Below are 20,065 nucleotides of genomic sequence, written 5' to 3' on the forward strand. Positions count from 1 at the left end.
GAAGATGACCTGCATCCCTCTCTAGGTGTCTGGGTGGAAAGAAATACTTAAGGCCCCAAGTTCCAACAGGACATAGTTAACTGAAAGAAATTGCTGTGGGCTGGAGGGAAAATCCCTTTTCCTGGGGGATTCCTCTCTACCAAAGAGAACAGCCAGACTTTGCCCTGTGGCACCTTCAAGGCAGTGGCACAGCCCTGCCAGGTCCTGCCTAGTCCCAGCTGCTCATCCTGCCTGCCTCCAGGTGCAGACACTTTCGAAGACAAAAGGGCTGTGGCCAAGCCAAAACCGAGACTCGTTACGGCTTTCCAGAGCTCCAGCTGGGTAGGAACCAGCGATGCTGCTCCGCGGCGATAACGCGCAGGTGAGGTGCCGGCACCTCGCTGCGTGTCCGGGGCCGCTCCCAGGTGAGCGCTGAGGCACTGCCGGGGACGACCCCATAGGGATGTCCCCAGGGGGATGTCCCCAGGGGGACAGGGGGGCTCTGCCAGCCCGGGTGATGCCGTGCCCGGGGCTGCGCTCCCCGTCCCGCGGCGGGACCCGCCGTGCCCCGCGGGCGGCAGGGAGGGAGGGAGGCAGGCCGGGTGACATCAGCCGGAGGAGGGGCCTGCCCGCGAGTTTCTTTGCTCGGTGCATCACTTCCCGGCGCTGCCATACTCCGCTGCCCGCTCCCCGCCGCGGGGCCGGCGCCCATGGCGAGCCCGCCCGGCGGGGACAGCCCCGGCTCCGCCGCACGGCGCTTCCACTGCAGGTGAGCGGGGCCGGGACAGCCCGGAGCGGCGACAGCCCGGCCCCGAGCTGCGAGCCCGCCCAGCCCCGGGGACAGCCCCGAGCCCCGGAGCGCGGCGGAGGGACGGGAGGAGGAGGAGGAGGAGGAGGAGGAGGAGGGAGCGCTCCTGCAGCGGGAGCCCGGAGCTGTTGCACGGGTGGGGATGTGGCCGGAGCGGAGCCGGGAAGGACGCGGCGCTCCCTCCGTGGGGCAGCTCCGGGGAGATCCGTGGCACTGGCCTGCCAAGGAGGAGAGAGGCTCCTCGGCTGGGGAGGGTGATGCTCGAAGCTCCTCGGTGCTGGGCATTCGCATGGGAGGCTCCTGATCGCACTGCAGAGACTTCGAGTCTCAGCTTTAAAACTGGGCGCTACAGAAATTTACACAGGGCTGGGGGAAGAAAAATAGCTCCAGGCTGTTTGGCGTTCGTGGCAAGGCTCGTTCTCTTCATTTAGATCAAAAGTGAAAAACGCTAAACCCAAAGAAGACTAAATGAGTGACTCTGAGGCCTTACAGCGTTGTTCGTGCTGTTCACCATTGTGTTTTATTTCTCCTCTAGTAGTCTGAAGTGGAGGTGATGCAGTGGCTGGACTAGAGGGCTAAAAAAGCCCAAGAATGCTTCAAGTGTATGGGATACAGTAGCTTCTCACCAATTCTCTTTGCAGGCTCTGCAGTAATTAGCACAGCAGCTAGTGGGTTGTCTGCTTTAATGAGTGTTGGTTCATTAGGGTGGGCAGCAGGTGTTTCTTGGTTATGTTGTGCTGTAGAGCAACTCCAGGGAAAAGGAGGCAGCAGAGTTAATATCATTGCTCTGCCTGCTCTGGGTGAGCTAGAGTTGGGGAGAAACCTGCTGGATTTTAACCAGACTTGGGCTTCTTCTTTCCTTTCTCTTTGTTTTTCATGGAAACTTTTTGGGGAGTGGATTTTGGTCACTTTTGTAAAGGAAATTTTAGCAGGACAATGCTTATCACAAATGTGTGCCTGCACATGAGCTCTGCTCCCAGCTGCTGGGGAAGAGAAATGGGAAGCATTTTCCTGTGGCTTATCTGGGTGGCTCTGGCAGGGCATGTGGTTTTTACAAGTCTCTGCTGTGCCTTTTAGGCCTTGAAAGCAAGTGCTGGTGGAGCCTCTGTCCCTAGTGCTCTGCAAAATAAGTGGTAACTTAGTTTCTTCCCTAATTTCACTTTTATTGCAGTGCAGAAACTTGAGGGTGAATTAGTGGCTCCTTGTGGTGTGATGGGTGGAACCTCAGGTGACTGGGACTAAAAATCCAGTTACTCAGGCTAAAATCTTAAAATGTGGGGTTTTCTTTTTTTCTGGGAGCATTGAGGTGTAAGAACTGCAGAAGGTACCTGTGCAGGCAGGAGAGCTGGGGAAGGCATTTTCCTTCTAGGAAACAGGGTGAGGTGGAGAGAAACATGCCAAAAATGAAAGTGTTTATTCATTTTATTACATCCTTTAGTGGTTCCCTAAATTCAACCCCGCCTAAACAAAGGCATGTGCTCTGTTGTGCTGACAGCAAATAATCCGACTGCTGACTGGGCCAAACATCTCTGTTTACAGAAACTGGAGTCAAAACTTTTGCTACAGCAGTCATACACCACAACCCAGGGTGTTTCTGCCCCTGTGCAGCTCTGTGTCTACATCTGCTCACCTTTCTGATGCCATTTGCTACACAGAACTGTGGAGTTTCAGGCAGGACTTGTTGGAAGTCCTTTCTCTTTCTGGTCTGCCTGGCACAAACATCCCATACAAGGCACAGGATTTGGGGACAAAGCATCCTGAGGGACTCCAGCCACCCGAAGGGCTTTGGCAGTTGTGACTCTGCAGGGCTGGTGTACCTGTGGGGTCAGCTCCTGTTGTGGGGTCTGCTGGGGCTTGTTGGAATTGTCCAGTTCTGTGATTGTGTCCCTCACATTTGAGCTGGCCAAGTTCTGTGGGAGCCTGAGTTAGTGCTTTACCTAACTCAGGGGTTTTTGGGCTGGTATTAATTCAAGTGTATTAATTCAGCTGTGTGTAACCTCTGAAGACTTGTTGGGCAGAACAGGGCTTGTAGGAGCTGTGAAATACCTGCTGGCAGCAGCTGTCCTGCTCTTCTCCACTGCTGCAGGTGCTCTAACCTGCCCTCCTGTGCTGGCTGGCTGATTTTGAAGGTGTAGGAAGCACCAAATCCATCCAATGGTTCCCCTGGACTGTGGACAGTGACAATCTCATCCTGGGGACACATCCACCATTGCCCAGAGAGCTCCCCTGGATTTGGGCCCTTGTTTTAAAAGGCCACTCTGGAGATTTCTGGATGTGGGAGAGAGACATGGACATGTCCTGGGAAAACCCTCCTTGTCCTGCACTGACATCATGGAGATGGTATTGATCCCATGCAGAAAGAACATTGATAACACTGCAATCAGCCCAGAAATGCATTAATCTGCCCTCAGAACTCAGATAAAAGCACACCTTTCCCTTCCCCTGCTCTCCTGCAGTTTCTGTTTTCCAAAGCACTCCTGGCTTTTGTGATGTTTACAAACTTTCCTTGATTGTGTCACAAACAGTCCCCATCTCACTCATTAGTGTCACCAGGGTGAGGACCTGACCTGAATGTGCATCGGGCAATTAGAGAGTGCTCTGAGCACCACAGAGCTCGGGGAGAGGAGGCTCCTTCCTCCTCTTCTGATGGGAAAACTGGGATGCAGAAATTGATGCCCTTCTGACAAGGGAGGCAGTGAGAGAAGGCACAACTCAGCCTGGTGGTTGAGGCACAGTAAACTGGGGTTTGAAAAGCAAACTGGGGAGAAAATCCACTTCTGGGCTGGGTTTGTTCTTTGTTTTTTGTGTAAGGGATAACAAGACCATGAAATACTTGGTATTTTCCCCAGTTCTTGTAAAGTAAACTCACACAACTTTTGAATCTGGACTTTTATATAAGGCTAACAGCTATTTTCTTTCCAAGAGGTGGTATTTAATTGTATCTGCCTGAGGTGAAAATTAGCACCAGCAGCAGTGCTGGGTTTGGCAAAGTGCAATCAGCTTCCTCTGTGGAATTGAGGAAGGGCTCAGGTGCTCTCTCAGAAAGCTGGGAATGGCCATTTGGTCTCTGTTTACTCTGCAGATTAAACTTGAAATTGCTTATTACATTTCTGAATGCTGGTTCAGAGGTTTCTGAAAGATTCTGATTTTTCTTCTGTTGGCAGTCTCCACCAGGCAGAAGGATGTATAAAACAGGACAAACATTTCTAAAATAGCTGTGCTGCATAATAGCTGGCCTGAGCAAAAATTACATGATAGCTTAGCAGGCACTGTTGGCTTTGTTGACATCTGTCTTGGGATGGTCTGAACTTCTCACTTGTACTTGCAGCACTGGTGAGTCATGTGGGCATCCCAAAGTGGAGCCAGGCAGGACATTGAGTGTCCACTCAGCAGGGAGAGGGATCCTGCTGGGCACACCTGGGACTTGGTGCTTTCCCCAGGATTTTGGGTGTTCTTTTAGGTTCTTCTGTGTTTCATCTCGTGGGATGGGGGGAGAGCAGCTCTGCCCCTGGTCTCCTGTGGGGCAGGGCTGTGCTTTGTGCCTGGCACAGAGTGATCCTGCTTTGCCTCTGCCCTGTAGGTGCTGCTGCCATACAAACACTTCTTGTCCTCAGGGTGTTGGTTGGACTGTGTGCACATTAAATGGAGCTGAGCTGATGCTCTGCCCTCTCCTGTGCTGCCTTGCCCTTCACTGATCCAGGTTTTTCTTGTTGTGCCTCTCCTGGGTGGCTGCAGTCCCTCAGGATGCTTTGTCCCCAAATCCTGTGCCTTGTATGGGATGTTTGTGCCAGGCAGACCAGAAAGAGAATGTTGTGCCTTGGCCACGTGTTTGTGGTTATTCCAAGTTTGCCTCTGAGTCAGCTGAAGTCAAATCAGTTTGTGACTCGGCTGTGGCCTGAGGACACCCCTCAAAGCCAGTTTTCTGTAAGATAAAATATGAATAATCACACCAGAGCTGGGTCTGGAAGCAGCTGTGACCCTTCCCACCTGGAATGTTGGCTGTGGGGCAGGAGGGAGCTGTGCTGCCCAGAGCTCCATGCCTTTGCTGCCTGTTGCATTGGTCACTGGCTGCTTCTCTCCTGGAAAGGTGTCTCCAGGAGCTCATGGCCAGCAGGAGAGGAGGGACACTGGAAAGAGTTCCTGTAAGCAGGAGATTGGTGTTTGGATTGTGGTGACTGGTGCAGCAGTTTTGTTCACTCCATGACTGGTGGGTCCTGTTCTGGCTCCAGGTCCTGTCAGAGCTCTGGCTGATTCCACAGCATCAGCTGCTTATGCCCCAGGAAAATCCTCTGTGTGATTAATTCCTGTTTTTCTGGAGGATGTGTCCAAATAGGGATCTGCTGCCCCTTATTTTCAAAGTTAGGGGAAGCAGTGCCTGTTACACCAAAGGATGAAAACGTGTTATGAAAGCTGAGAAATTGATTTGTTATAGAAGAGTGATTTTTGAAATCCTTTTTGGCTCTTTCTCTCTTGAGCCAAATGCAGCTGGACCATGCCCACGGTGGTGACTGGGGACAGGAACAGGCTGCACAGCTCCCTTGGCATTCCCCTCCTCCAGCTCAGGGATCACTGTCCCAGACACTGGATTTTTTCCTGATATATTACATAAACCACAGGGGAAAGCCTTGCCTTGGTGGTGCCTTGAGGATGAGCAAAGTCATATCCAGAAGCAGAAAGGCTTAAAATTGGAAATGCTGGTAGAAGTCTGGGGAATCAACTTCTCTCCTCACTGATCCAGGCCTCAGGCTTGGAGGGAGCATCTGTGGGAGGCAGATAGGAGAGGATGTTTTTAGGGGCTGGCAGTGATGGAGTGGCTTGGTTTGTTAAAGGGAGTTCATCAGGATGGAAGATCCTGCCTGGGTTCAGACCTGTGGAATGTGTGTGTGTTCCTGTCAGAGCAGGAGGGCTCAGTGTGCCCTGAGGGGTGACATTCCCACCTCTGCTTCTCTGTGCTTGGCAGTGCTGGGGTGGGACAGGGGGTCCCTGCAGGACCACCCTGCTGCCACCTGCCCTGAGCCTGGCCTGTGTCCTGGATCCAGGCACTTCTAGATGTGGCTCCCTTCATCTGTGCTGCTTTAGCACATCCCCAGGACACAACTTTGTCACTGCTCTCTTTGCTTTGAGCTCCCCACGGAGCAGATGTTGCTCTGTCTCAAGCCCCATCTCCCCAGCTCTCATGTTCCTGTTTTCCCCTCTGTCTCTCTTGCCTCCTCTCCAGTAGATCAGACTTTGGTGCTGGAGAGCACAAACTGTATTTCTGTTGTGGTATGTGGATTTCTTGCTGTCTCATGATTTTGCACTCGAGGTGATGTCCAGACTTGCCTGAAGAACAGGTTTGAACTCTGTCAGGTCTTACTCTGCAAGAAGCCACCAGCAGCAAGTTTCTGAAAGTGGAGAGAGGGATTTTACTTAACTCTTGATGCTCTTCTGCTTGAAGAGCAATTTTATTTCCAAATTGCTCTCAGTGTATCTGGTGCTGTGTCCCATCCCTCCCATCCCAGTCCTGCTCTCTGTGCCCTTTTGATCAGCCAGCCCAGCTTCCAGAATTCCACCTCCCTCTTACAAAATCCTTTGCCAGCCAAAGCCATGAAACCCAAATTCCTGCTGGTCTGGGCACACAGGCTGAGTATCCCAACCTCAAAGTGGGGCTGTTGAATTCTGGGCCTGGGCTATTTATATTGTCAGTGGGAAAGCTTTTCATTGACTGGGCTGCTCCCTCCCTAAACTTACATTTAATTAAATGTTATTTGACAGATCTGACTTTCTAATTGGCTTAGATTTAACTGGTATAAATGGGATTTTTTTTTCCCACTGAAAGCTGAAGAAAGTAGGAATCATTTTGTTGCAAGGCTATTTGCATTCAGAGTCACGTCCATCTGTTGTTTAATGTAATAAGCTAATAGAATGGGAAAAAAAAAAAAAAAAGCCAAAACCCCCCCCACAACCAGAAAGTCAACATCCCTGCCAGGCTTGGTGAGGAGAGGGTGAAAGGGACACGGCTGCCTCAGCTTTGGAGCTCTCTAAACAATGCCCAGCAGTGTTATGCAACTGCCTAGGGAAGGAAGTGAAAAATTATCATTACAGTGCAGTTTCAAGGGCAATATTAAATGAGCAATTTGCAGCCCAGCTCTGTACTTAAGTCACTTAACTCACTTCTCCTGAGATAAAATTAACAGGGCTGGTGGAGGACAATAGCCATGACCTCTGTTCCCTTAGGAGAGGGGCAGAGACAGGCTCTGTTTAGAACTGAATCTGAGGCATGGGACTGAGAGCTTTCAAAGTGGGCAGCCAAACCCAAACCAATGTCAAGGCCTGACCCTGGAAGTGCCTGAGGGATCCCTGTCCCACTGGAGCCTGGAAAAGTGGGGACAAGCATCTGCTGAAGCACCTCATTGATATCTGCTCTTCCTTATTTCAGTGGAAGGGATAAGAAGACATTCTGCAAGGCCCTGGACACTGGAGCAGCAACAAACCCCTGAATTGATGATTTGGAAAGCAGTGCTGCTGTCTGTTCTGTACCTTCAGGATAGGAGTAAATAGCTTAAAAATCTATTCCCAGTTTGCTTTAGCAAGAGGATTTTGCCTGAGGATGGCAGGCACTGGAACCACAGGTGTTTCCTTTCTGACTCTGAGATGAGACAGGATCCATCCAAAGAAGCTTCACCTTCTGCTCTGAACCATAGTTCTGTGCAGCTGCTACCCCTGGAGGGATTTTTGGAAGAGGAATATTGGATTGTCTTGGCTCCCCTCAAGCTTTTCTGTTAGCCTTTGCTCTCCCACCCTCTGGAGCAGCCAGAGGGGCTCCTCGCTGGGAGTTAGGGGCTAATGCAAGAGAAAGGCCAAGAAAAAGGACTTAAATGGGGAAACACTAATAACAGAGCTCAGTGTAAGAGCTGTTTCATGCTCCACCTGGGAGCAGATGTTTTGTCTTGGAAGCTGCTTTTAAAAATGCATGGGCAGGGCTGAGAGCTGTCAGTTCTGTCTGCAGCTGGCTCTGAGCTGTGCAGGGTGACTGCTGGAGGCTGCTCTGAGCACCCAGGGGCTGACAGGGCTCCCTGCCTGCCCTGGGCACCCTGCTCTGTTCCCCTCACACTTTCTGGCTGCCAGGGAGCAGAGTGGGCTCCTGAGAAGGGGAGCCCTTTCCTGGGTGCTGTGGCTGCAGGTCCAGCTGCTGATCTGTGATGGGGGTGGGGACAGATTGCCTGGTCTGCAGCCTCTCCCTGGGAGGATTGCAGCAGAGGAGATCAGCTTTGCCATAGGGCAGCACAGATAATTAGTGGTTGAGCTGAGTTCCTCAGGGGAAGCCCCACCCCACTGCTGGGACAGTGGTCCCTGTGTGTGGTGGAGTTTCTGCATGCCTTGATGAACAGAGCTGCACCAATGGGTATTTCCAGGTAGAACAGAGGGGTTTGCTGCACCAAGTGCCTTCCCAGTTCTGTTTCCAGGACTTTCCTGACACTCCTGTGGTTTTGCAGAGCACTGGGCTGTGTTTGCTCTGGGGGGTGTCACAGCAGGTGCCATTTGAGTGCTCACCTGTACCTGGTGGTACCTCCTTGGGTGCTTTGGTGTGAATTGCTGCTTTTTCCTGTGCTCTGGAGCAGCTTCAGCCCAAATTAGTTGTGGGAGAAGTCTCTGTGATCCACGCTGCAGAGTTGAGGTGGCTCTTTGTGCACTCCATCTGTGGAATATCCGTTCATGCCTGAGGAGAGCTGGGAAGTGCTGATTAATACTCATCTCTCTGGGGCTATTTGTTAATTACTGTTATTCATGGTTTGTGTGATGGTGCTGAGTGGATCCTGGCAGGGTTGCATCCGTTCCAGGGCTCCAGAGTGCATGGTAAACACCAGTGTTTTATTGCAGCTTTTCTGGGAAATATTGTTCCTGTTTTCAAGGGTGGGAAATTGTATAGCCATCAGGGTGAAAGAGAACAGAGGTGGTAAAACTGGGAGCTGAATGTCCTGACTCCCACTCCTTTCCTTCAGCACTTCCTTACCCACGTCAGAGTGAGGGTAATTGTGCTAATTGTGAATTGGAGACCTTGGCTTTGTCCTTCACTGAGCCCTGCTGGGCACTGCAGCACTGGTGTCACACGGAATTACAGTGGCTCTGCTGTTCTAAAGGGAGCAGAAAGTTGTTTGGGAGGAAGTTACCAGCTGGTGAATTAAATGCCAGCCTCTGCCTGTTTACAAGGTGTCCCTTGCAAAGGGAACACTGCGGACCACAGGAGGAGGAGCAGCCTGGGTGGCCCTGGGCTCTGGTCACTGAGAAGAGCCCAGAGCCAGGGCTTGAAGGAAGCAGAACAGCCCTGAGTGTTCAGGCACCTGTGACTCCACGAGTTCCCTGTCTCTCAGGCTTTGAGAAGAGAGCAGTTAATTTAAAAAGGAGAGAGGGACACAGAGCAATGTTCCCTGTCAGAAAATCCTGCAAGTTCAATTGTGGGAGTGAGTGGAGCTGCCCTGCCTTGGGGGTGGCTGCTGTCTTTTGGGGTATGGTGAAAGATGGAGGGAGAAAAGCACACATCTGCAGTTCCAGTTGGGCAGGAAGGATTTGGGATGGGCAGGAGCTGCAGGGCTTTGAGGAGGGTCCTGTCCTTGCTGTCCTTGTGCACTCACCATATCCCAGCTGGTGCTGCAGCAGCAACAGCCCCTTTTTTTTAGCAGCTGTCTGCAGAGATTTGTATGGAGGAAATGCTCTGGGGATTGGATCTTGCAGCAAAACACAGAGGCCATCAGATTGAGCTTGTTTATCAGCCAAGCCTGCTGCAGCATGAAGGCAGGAATACAAACCACCAACGACCAGCAGGAATACAAACCACCAGTGACCTGAGCCATGGGTGCTTCTCTTCTTCCCCTGACAAAGAAGCCCTTGTGATTTCCAGCTTGGGAAGCCCGTGGGCCAGCATCTCATGATGCTTGAGTGGAGATTTACACCCCTAAAAGCAGCTGAATGTCCTGGAATTGTGATCCTCCACGTGTACCTCCAGGCATTTCCTGGCCTCTGAGTTCAGGCCAGTGTCTGAGCTCCTGCATGGGTCTAAATAATAAAACATATGAGTTCACTGCCATGTGCCCAGAATTTTAAGGTTGCAGCCCTTGGCCAGCTCTGGTATGAATTGCTTCCATCAGGGCAGTAATCCAGGAAACCCCGAGCACGAACTGCTTGGCTGATGGAAGTCTGTGGTTTGGTGCCTTCCTGGGTAAAGCCAGGGGAGAAAGGAAAGCTGCTGTTTTCTGTCTGGTCATCCCTCTGGTGTGCCCTGCTGGGAAGGGCAGGCAGGGGCAGTTCCAGCAGGTACCACAGGCTCTGAGGAGATGCTGGTCCACAGGGAGCTTCTGCAGCGTGCTCAGGTGTCTGGGGAGTTAAGAATGAAATGACTGAAAATACTCACATTTTCCTCTGCTGTTCTGAAGAGAAGAAAAACTCACTCTGCTGGATGTTCTCTTCAATAAAACCATCCTTTGGCACCAGTGGTTTTGGCAGAAGGTTGTCACCAGCTGTGCCAGTGAGTGACCACTCTGCAGAGGGGACCAGCAGCAGATCTGTCACGTAAGGATGAGGAGTGAGCAGAGAAAAATGTTGTGTTGTGTTCCCTGCCCTGAGCAAAGTGATTCTCCTGTGGTGGTGGGAATCCCTTCCTGAATGGCCCTGGGTGACTCAGGAATTCCCCTCAGGTTTTCTGGGGGCTCCAGCTCTGCTCTGTGGAGCTCCAAGCCCACGTGCTGAGGGCAGAGCTCAGCTGCCCTGGGCAGCTGTGTGAGCAGCAGCTCAGGAGGGGAAGGGGAGGCAGGAGATGCTTTGCAGCCCTGGCTGCAGACAGAACTGAGTCATTTGTCGAGGCTGACACTCTCAGAGCTGCTTGCCTGAGGCTGGCATGGCTCAGGCAGGAGAGTGAGGATGCAGCCATCCACATACACACAGAGGAGAGAAAAGTAACAGCTCCCAACATGTGACTGCAATGGAAGTGAAAAAAAACCATCCCCAATTAAAGCCATGTGTGTTGGTGGATGGAACTGCTCCTGGAAGGTTCGTGGAGGCTGTTTGTGCAGCACAAATGCAGCAGCTCAGGAATGCCCTGGATCAGAACAGGCAGGCTCCCCCAGCACACGAAATCCCTGTGGAAGCAGAGCTGCTCCTGCCTGGCAGCAGCTCCCCCAGCCCACCACCCTCAGGGGTTAAGGTAAGAGCTGTCTTGGCAGCTGTCTCCTCCTCCCTGTCCCTGCTCCTGAAGCACATTTTCCATGCAGCCTGGTGCTGTGCCATGTGTTTTTTTCACTGCTGGATGATGATGATGTCTCTGTGCTGGAGCAGAGATTTTCTTTTTCTGCAGACATGCATAATTCAGTTGTCAGGATAAATGGGCTCCCTGGATTTGGGCATGTGTGTGAGCCTGATGCTGGATCCTCCCTTCTCTCACCAGTGTGAGGCAGGAGGGGAGCAGGGAATTCTCCCAGAGCTCCAGAGCAGCAGCCTGTGGTCTGTAAACTCATTGCAGTACCTGTGAGATTGCAAGAAGGATCTAAATTAAACCCAAAACAGGCCTGTGGAGAGGAGCATTCTGGCTGGATTTGGGAAGACTTTTCAAGAAACATGTTGGTACAAACCCCTCCTGTGGGAGAACAGGAGCAGAGCCCACTTCACACATTGGGAATGTGATCTGCATGACAAACTCTTCTCCAAATATGTGTTTGCTGCTGTTTACACCTGTGATTGAACTGCACTGTGCCACAGTGTCAGAGCCAGACTGATGGGGTGTGTGGGGAGGAGCAGGAGCTGCCACCCTGTGCTTGATCTGCACAGAAGCATTTCCCGGGTAGATGTTTTCCATGCTGGGACAGAAGTGCTAAAACTGGGGGGATGTTGTGGAGGACTGAGTCCCAGTGAGAGCAGCTGGCAGGGTGCTGGAGGGATCCCTGAGAGGCAGCAGACACCCAGCACAGTGCCAGACAGCAGGGCTGCTCTCTGAGGAGTAAGGCTGAGTGGAATTCTCACCTTGTGTGGGACCATGTGCCTTTCTGGGACTCCTGCCATACTTGGATTTTGGGGGCTTCCCACCTGGTAGGATACACAGATTTTTCTGCAGCGTGCTCTGAAGTACTTTTGGTGCTGGTCTGCTGAGTTTGGGTTTGCACTGAGGAGCTGGAGGAGCAGTTTTAGAGATGCTGGCAAGGGTTGCAGTGGACACCTGGTTGATATCTGAGCTCCTGGGGAGCCTCTTCCCTTGTTTTTCAGACAGATGTGGAATTATCTTTACAAAATGTGGAGGGATGCCCTGTGGCTGTGTAACAGCCAGGGGGAAGGGCAGTGTCCAGTGTGAGCTCTTGTTCTCTTGGCCTTCTAAACCATGAGTGTCTCTGGGCTGATGCCTGATTTTTGGCACCCTGGAATTTTCAGGGAGAGCACAACAATGCTTTAAACAGCCCTCTGAGCAGGAGACAGCTGCAGAAAAACAATGTCAAATTGGTGCAATCTGCTGTGCTGCAGCTTTGCCAACAGCAATCTGTCCTGGTGGCTGGCAGTGCTTCAGGCCTGGCAGGAGCTCTGTGTGACCTGGGAGAGCCACCTTTGAGAATGCCTCTGCTCTGGGCACTCAGGGCTCTAATCACTGAGGGAGGGACTAGCACAGGCTGGATTTCACCCTCCACTCAGGCTTTACCAGATGGTCATTTGAAAAAGAAGTTGCTGCACGTTTGGATTCACTGGATTTGTCTAGTTCCTGCTGTTTGCTCTTCAGAGAGCTCTGCAGGGAGTGCAAGGGCCAGCTTTGTGCTGGCTCTGTCCCTGAGGTCCCATCCAAACCCCTTTCAGGTGCTGCAGAGCATCCTTAGCATTCTCTGGTGAGCTGGGATGGCTCAGCCCCTCCCTGGCTCCCAGCCTGTGTGGCCCAGGCTCAGGGTGTGAATTCTCTGCTGCATCCCAAAGGCTCCTCTCTCTCTTGGCCTGGAACCCTTGGCTTGGGGCTGGTGGAAGCAGATGAGACAGGAAGGGAGCAGAACCAGCTTGGCTGTGGAGTCAGTGGAAAAAGCTGTGGTGTGAACTTTGCCATGGTTTCCTTTTCTGCTGCATCACGGTGACGATCCCATGGCCGTGCCCCAGCCTGGCTGTGGTTTGCAGGGCTGTGGCAGGAAGGAGGCACCACGTGGGGACTGTGTGCAGCCTCCAGCTGCTGTGGGAGCTTTGGGATGAGGTGGGACATGGGACAGGCAGAGGTGGCTCCTTTGGCTGGCTGGGCTTGGCTGTAAGGCAGTCCCTGGTGTTTCTGGGGCTTGGCAGCACCTTTTCCACACACAGTTGTTTTCCTGCTGCAGGCAGGAGCAACTGGCAGGCTGGGAGAGGAAGGAGAAGTGGGAGCTGCAGCTGGAGGGGTTTCCAGGCAGCTTGAATGGAGAATAGACTGGGGCCTGTGAGAAAACAAGCCTTGCTTTCACTCAAGGTTGTGCAGGAGAGGAAACCTCACACAGCCTGTGCAGCTGCCCAGAACAACTGGGACCATTGTGCTGGTGGCACTTGTGGGGCTGAGCTTGACCCTGCCAGCAGCTGGGGGTGGCAGGACCCCGGGGCAGAAACTGGGGGAGGCTGGCATGGTCTCAGTTTCTGGTGCTGAGCTGCTCCCCTGCCCTGTTGGATCCTCTGGGATCTGTGGGGACTCATCCCTGGCTCAGGCAGCCTCTTCTCCATCCCAGGACAGCACCCAGGCTGAGCCCCCACTGGGTGTCTGGGGCAGTTTTAGAGAGGTGATGTCTGTAAATCTCTTATTTATGGTTCTTCTGCATTTGGAAAGAACCCCCCAAACCAGGACTTGCCCATTTTCAGTATTAAGTTTGACCTGAATGAGCTCCTCTATACTGGTGGGTAGTAGAAGCTGAATGGCATAAATAAAATAGGTAACAAAGAAATTATTTTCATTGTTTGGATGTGGGTAAGGCAATACTTATTTTTTCTGATGGATATGGTAATTGTAACCTGCTGGATTGTGCAGTATGTTTGTTTAAATCACAGCATATATTTATATATTTTAGAGAGAGATGTGTTGACCCAGTTGCCAAAGTAAGTTTGTCATGAAAAGCCTCTCAGCCTGCATGTCCTCTGCTGCTCTCTGGCTTCTGGAAGTGACTGAAGGAAGCAGCACTTCACTGCTGGTGAAACCATCCCCAGAGTGCTCTTTAATGGCACTCTGATGGATTAACCTCATTAAAGGTGCTGGTGTTGTTCAAGAAAGCCAAATACTCTTGGAAAGCTCAGGAACTCCCTTTGTTGTGCTGAGTTCATTCCTCTGTGACCAAATAGAAATGTCTAAAACCCCTTCCTGTGGCAGGTGCTGCTTTGCCTGGTGCTACTGAGGGCACATTTCAGGGGTCAGGTGCTGCAGGAGCAGCCCAAACTGCTGGGGTTTGTGTTTCTGGGAGGGAAGGAGCATCCTCAGGCATCAGCATCGTGACTCCACTTGTGTTTGGCAAGCTGATGCTCCTGGCCTCTACATTTATTTCTATTTTTCTCACATGGCTGCTGGTGGTTGGGTTTATGCCCTGCTGATGAGCTGTGCAAAGAAATTGTGTTCCAGGCTCATTTCATTCTCACTCTTCTTGAAAGTGAGTTCTCCTGCACAGTTCTTCACAGAATTTGATCAGTTCATACACTTGGTGGATTCCTAATATTTTTTTTTTCCCATTTGGGAGTCAGAACATGTTTTAATGAATTAATTTTCAAATTGATATCTCCTTAATCATCACTTCCTCAGACCCTGTAAAGTATTTGCATCTTATAATTTAAGTGCTTTGAAACTGGCTATCAAGTGAAACTGTTAACCAGGCTGAGATGAAATTCACATTTGCACCTTAATCTCGTCTGAGCATTTTCAAGTGCTGGAAGTTAATTACATCCACGGTAGTCCTTTGATACTTGACTAATTTTGGAGCACAATGACTTAAATTTCTGCTCATTGCCTGTTAGAAATTTCACTCCTCAGCTGACACAGAAAAATTCCCTTTTTGCTCTCTGCTCTTCCTGTGGGTCCAGCTGGATTTGTGGGCAGCATTTGGGTCATGGATTCAAGATAATTGTTGCCAGTGTATCATTTACTGAGAGCCCAGGTGTGGGTCAGGTTTCTGCAGGTCAGGGATCTCTTCAGCTCCTGGAGTTGGGGGCTTTTCTTTGGTTTTTTGGCGTGGTGCTGAGCTGGGAGCATCCCTGCCTGGATGGAAGGTGCTGAGCCTCATTGACCTCATTCCCCTTGGGAGGGAGGGCCTGGCAGAGGCTCTGGGGGCCAGGGCTCCTTTCCCTTCCCTACAGCTGACTCACAACAAGGCATAATTTCCCCCAGAGCCTCAGCTGCCATTTTTGAAAAATGGGGTAATTGCTGCCCTCGCACCTCTGCAAAATATTTTGGAGTCCTTAGGCTGAAGTTTCTGCACCTACCGACTCAGAGTCATAAAAAACCCCAGCAAATAACTCTGAAAACAGCAAATAACTCCCATCTGTCCTCTGCTCCCCCATCCCCAGGGATCCAAGCCACAGAGGTTGTGCAAGCAGGGGAATGCTGGATGACTTTTGCTTTCCAGCAGGCAGTGGGGAGTTTGGATTTGGATTTCTGACAGTGACACAGCTTCTTGGAGCCATTCCCCATTGAAATGGGGTCTCATTCAGCACTGCTAATGAGAGGGTAAAGGCAGCTAAATACAGCTGTCTTCCTCAGTGTCATTTGGGATTTATTAGCAAATATGCAGTGGAATTGAATCCCTTGTAAGTACTCTGCAGCTAATGGTAGATAGCAATTAGCTGAAATGACTACTGTGGAACACTGATGCTGCATCAGTGAGGGGACAGGAAATCTGGAGCCAGCACAGACCCACCAGCTTCCAGAGCTCCCTGGAGTTTTTCCCTCTGGATTTTCTGGTTTGTGCCTTTAGCAAAAGCCTGCAGTGAAAATCGCTGGGTCTGGGTAATCCCTGGAGCTCCAGCTTGAGCAAACACTTCCTCAGCAGCAGGGAGAGTGTGGATATTGTTATTTTCAGCTCAGGGGTCACTGAAAGGACTCACTGCAATGTTCCTAGCAGTGGAAGTGTGTGCAGTGGGAACCTCCTCCCCTCCAGATGTGCAGGGCTCTGGCCCAGATGCTTGGAACCAGTTCAGAAGTTGGGGAGGACTGGGTGCAGCATTCCTGGTTTCATCTCTGACCTTTTCCTCTCCCAGCTCAACAGGAGGTTTTGTTTCCTTCCCCTCACTGAGGAGGTGAGGTGAGGGTCAGGGTGTCCCAGGGGTTCTGCCCTTTGGCTGCAGGGGAAGCAGCTCCTGTGTGCTGTTTCCAGCTTCCAAAAGTGCTTTGGATCAGGCTCATTTGGTGTAAATGTTGGTTTGTTTGTTACCCTCCCTGCCAGCCTGTGTTTGAGACAGAATCTGCGTGTCAGGAGGGGATTGTGCTGGGGATGTGATGTGGGTGGGGAGTGAGGGGCTGTGCTGGCCAGATCTGGATTTGGGACTGAGATAATTGAGTATTTTCATTATTCTCCTGCCATGTTGCTGCTGGGTGTGTTGGTGATGGAGAGGAGCAGTGTGGATAGGAGGGACTGAATGATGGATGGGTGCAGTGCTGTGGCAAGGAAATGATATTTGGGGGAGGAAGCTGAAATCACCTGTATTTAGGAGAAGGAATGGGATTTTCTTAAAGATTGGAGCTCATTGGGAGCAAGTGAGAGAGAGAGAGAGGCAGGTGTGGATGTGCTGGACCCTGCCTGGGGCAGAGTAAACAGGGAAAACTGCCCCAAACCCTTGGGAGAGTGCCCCAGGCAGAGAAGAGCAGTGCCTGAGGCTGAATGGGTATAAATTCATGGGAATAACTCAGCCTGTGCCTCAGGAGGGTCTGGAACAGCTTTCCTCAGGTAGGGAAGCAAAGGAAAATATTCAGGCCACTCCTCATCAGTGGAGGGGACACATCCCCAGGGATCTGAGGCCACCTGGACCTGGTGGTTCAGAGCCATCAGCTCCCTCTCAGGTACAGGAGCCATGCAGGGCTGGCAGAGGAAATTGCTGAAGGGGAATAATTCCCAGCTTGATTGATTGGCAGCACACCCTTAAAGAAAGTCATTATTTCAATGCATATTTAGTTTGTTAAGGCAGTGAATATGCATTTACACTGAGCACCTGGTAAATCTGATCCTTTTTTGCTTCAGAAGAAATGTTTAATTGCCCGTCACCAGCACTCTGGAATTAGATTTATTTTTGTACAAAACCTAATCAGATTGCAAGTAAGATGCTAAAATCTGTTGCTTCACTAACTCAAATCAATAGAAAAACTAAGGGGGATTTTTTTACTACTCTTGCTGGTTTTGATGGGTTTTTTTTCTGCCTTACCTTCTGTCTAAAAGCCTGGAGTTTTGAACTACATGAGGTCTGATTGGGAATGAGCTCTGCAATCGCCCCCACTAACATGAATCAAATATCTATAAATACCTTTCCTTTTCCCTTCTCTCCTTTTTTTAAGGGCAGTTTCACCTTGCAGGCAGGAGGAGTTTCTCTTGCCCTGTGATATTTGCAATATTTAAGGCAGCAGACAGGTGACCCCAGGCTCTGTCTGGTGCCATGATAATTTTCTGTGTGCCCTGATGAAGTTGTCAGCAGTGACAGGTTGCTGTGAGCAAGGCAGCCCTGAGCAGGGTGTTGGGAGGTCTGGGTGTGTGGTGCTCCCACTCTGGGGGGACCTCTATCATCACCCAGCTATAATATCCTAATGCTGGTGTTTGACAGCAGTCATGGTGATCACTGCCAATGGCACTGGTGGCACCTTGTGCTCTTCCCTTTATTCCTCACAGTGTCCTTGGCTTCCCCAGCACTCCTGGGACTGTCTCTGCCTTCTCCAAATTGCTGAAAACATTTGATATGTGAGACTCTTTGTATTTTACCTTTTCCAGAGGCACATTTTTGCTGTGGAGTTCTTTGAACAAGCTTGCAGCAGGCAAAAGGCAATCTGTGCTCCAGCTCCTCATTAGCTGCTGCCTGACAGTGATGGGTGACCCTGGGAATTCTTGTTCAAGGCTGCTCCTCCCGTTTTCCTCAGCTCTTTCTGCCTTCACATCACTTATCCTTTAAAGAAAGACTTAAGGAGGAGGGAGGGAGGCCCTGCCCATGTTGGACTGGGCAGAGGTTTCCTCCTGCCCGTCACTGCACAGTGGGAGGAGGAAATGAGTGTGAGCAGTGCCATCCCTTGCTGGGCTGGAGACTGGCAAGTGTCACACTGATGGGGACCAAGCATCTGCCAGCGTCGTGCCACCCTCTCATTCCCCTGGCAGATTTCTGGGCAGATTGCTGAGTGCATTAATGGCCAAACTGCATTCATGTGTGGCTCAGCCCCACTGCTTCCTCCTGCCAGTGGCTTTGGAGCTCAGGGTGCATGTTCAGAGAATGCAGACAGCAGAAGAGGTAGGGCAGGGCTTGCACCTTGCTGTCATTGACTGTTTTCCCTTCACTGCCTGCTCAGGGCTGTCCTTTCAGCTGTGTTTTATGGCTGGTTGAGCTGTGGGCTTTGGAAGCTTTTTAAGGTGGAATTTTAGTGTGCTCGAGTTTGTTCCTTGACCTGTAGTTGATTCCTCTGCCCTTGGCATTGTTTTCCTGTGTGCTTTTGAGCCTGAAGCGATTGAACAGAAGCAGAGGTGCTTCCCAAAAGCAGCTCTGGAGGGCAGGTGGGTTTCACAGGGGGGTTGTGTTCCTGTTAACAATTGCAATCCTTGTTTGTTGTCCAAGGCAGTGGAGGCTTGGCAGAGCAGGAGGCAGGGAAAAGCCTCCTGTGCCTTCCCCTTGTTTGCTCAGGTCCCAGGCTGAGCAGTGATGTTAATTAGATAAGTCAGATACTCTGCAGAGCAGCCTGTTCAAGGACAAACAGATTTTAATTAAGGGCTGTATGCACTGGAAGGTCATGTCACTGCCTTGTGCCTGGGCAGTCACTATGGGAACACCAGGACAGCACCCCCAGAGTGTGAGAGTGTCCCAAAGTGGGCTCTGGGGCACAAAATTCACTTTGGTCCCACCCCTGCAATGTGTATCTGGGTTTTGTTGCTGTGGGAATGGGAGCCTTCAGTTCAAGCTCTTAAAATCACCCCAAAAATTCCACACAAGCTGTACAGCAGTGCTATGGATTTGGGAAATTGGTCTCCACCCCAGTTTTTTGGACTGTTTACAGCTGGTGAACTCAATTTCTCACAGACAACCTGGATACTGGAAAGAGTTTTGTTTGGGTTGAAATTCAAGCTCAATTTGGGTTGAAATTCAAGCTCAAGTTAGTTTGCTTCTGTCTCTGCCACTTTCTAGCTGGACTCCAACATGAACTCCAGTGGTAGTGGCTCATTCCTGCATTTCAGGTCCTCTCAAGATTCATCCCCACTAAGCTGCCTGAAGTTAATCCTGCTGCTTTGAGTACAAGCTGTTTCTTGTCTGCCTTCAGTGCCAAAGCTCCTTTTGTTTGGGGTGTATCAGCAGAGACTTGTCAATACCTGAGGATGGTGCAGGATCTACAAACCATGGATGTGCCTTGGGACTGATGAAATTTTGGTGGGATCCCTGGGTAGAAGCTCATTTTTACTAATTTTTGTGTGGTCTAGCAAGAGGATCAGCAGAGAGAAGTTAAATGGTTTTAATCCTAATATTTTTATTCCTGCTAGTAAACAGAAGCTGAGGCAGGGACAAATGCAGCACAAGTAGCTTTCTTGTGTAAATAAAATAAAATAGCCACTCAAATGTGGGCTTTGCTTTGGAATGAAATGTTTGTGTGGGAGTTGGAGATGGGATTTCACAGGAGCTGCTTCACAACCCCCTTTTCCCTCCCTCTTGTGGCTTTGGGAACAGATGAACAGCAAGCCAGAAGAGGTCACAGGTGTGTTTGGAGGGAGAGTTTCAAACCAAGTCTTCTGCTATTTTTCTTTTCTTTGGCCAGTCCTTGTGGTTGTCCTGCTTTGGAGGATGCCAGGTGTTGTGTGTTTGGAGCCACAGGGAGCAGGGAGATGCCAGGGAAATGGGTTGGCATTTCAGGCACTTCCTGAGCTGCTCCTGGAGGGGCTGGCTTTGCTTCCTGGCAGCTGAGGAAGCGCTGGGCTGCCTGTTTGTAGGAGAACACGTCAGGGTTGGTGTGTCCTGCCTGCACCTCCCTGTGCCCTGTGGTGGAAGGGGAGGCAGAGCTGCTGTGGGGTGGCAGGAGATGGGGCAGCAAGGCCTGGAGCTGCTGTGTGCAGGGCAGGCTGTCCTTGCTCTGCAGAGCCCCTGCTTGCAGGGCTGGGCTGGGCTGGGGCTCCTGGGTGG

General features: G+C 51.1%; 1 protein-coding gene across 2 annotated transcripts in view; it reads left to right on the forward strand.

The window, feature by feature from the left end:
- The first annotated feature begins 617 nt into the window (after positions 1-617).
- Positions 618-20,065, forward strand: part of GPSM1 (G protein signaling modulator 1) — a 65,307-nt gene continuing 45,859 nt past the window's right edge. For both annotated transcript variants that reach the window (XM_059865038.1, XM_059865039.1), the window contains exon 1: positions 618-748. In XM_059865038.1, coding sequence (XP_059721021.1) covers positions 690-748 — 59 coding nt within the window. In that variant the 5' untranslated portion in view covers positions 618-689. The remainder of the gene's footprint in view (positions 749-20,065) is intronic.

Source organism: Haemorhous mexicanus, chromosome 21 (assembly GCF_027477595.1).
Source record: "Haemorhous mexicanus isolate bHaeMex1 chromosome 21, bHaeMex1.pri, whole genome shotgun sequence".
In the NCBI taxonomy this organism is placed as follows: Eukaryota; Metazoa; Chordata; class Aves; order Passeriformes; family Fringillidae; genus Haemorhous; species Haemorhous mexicanus.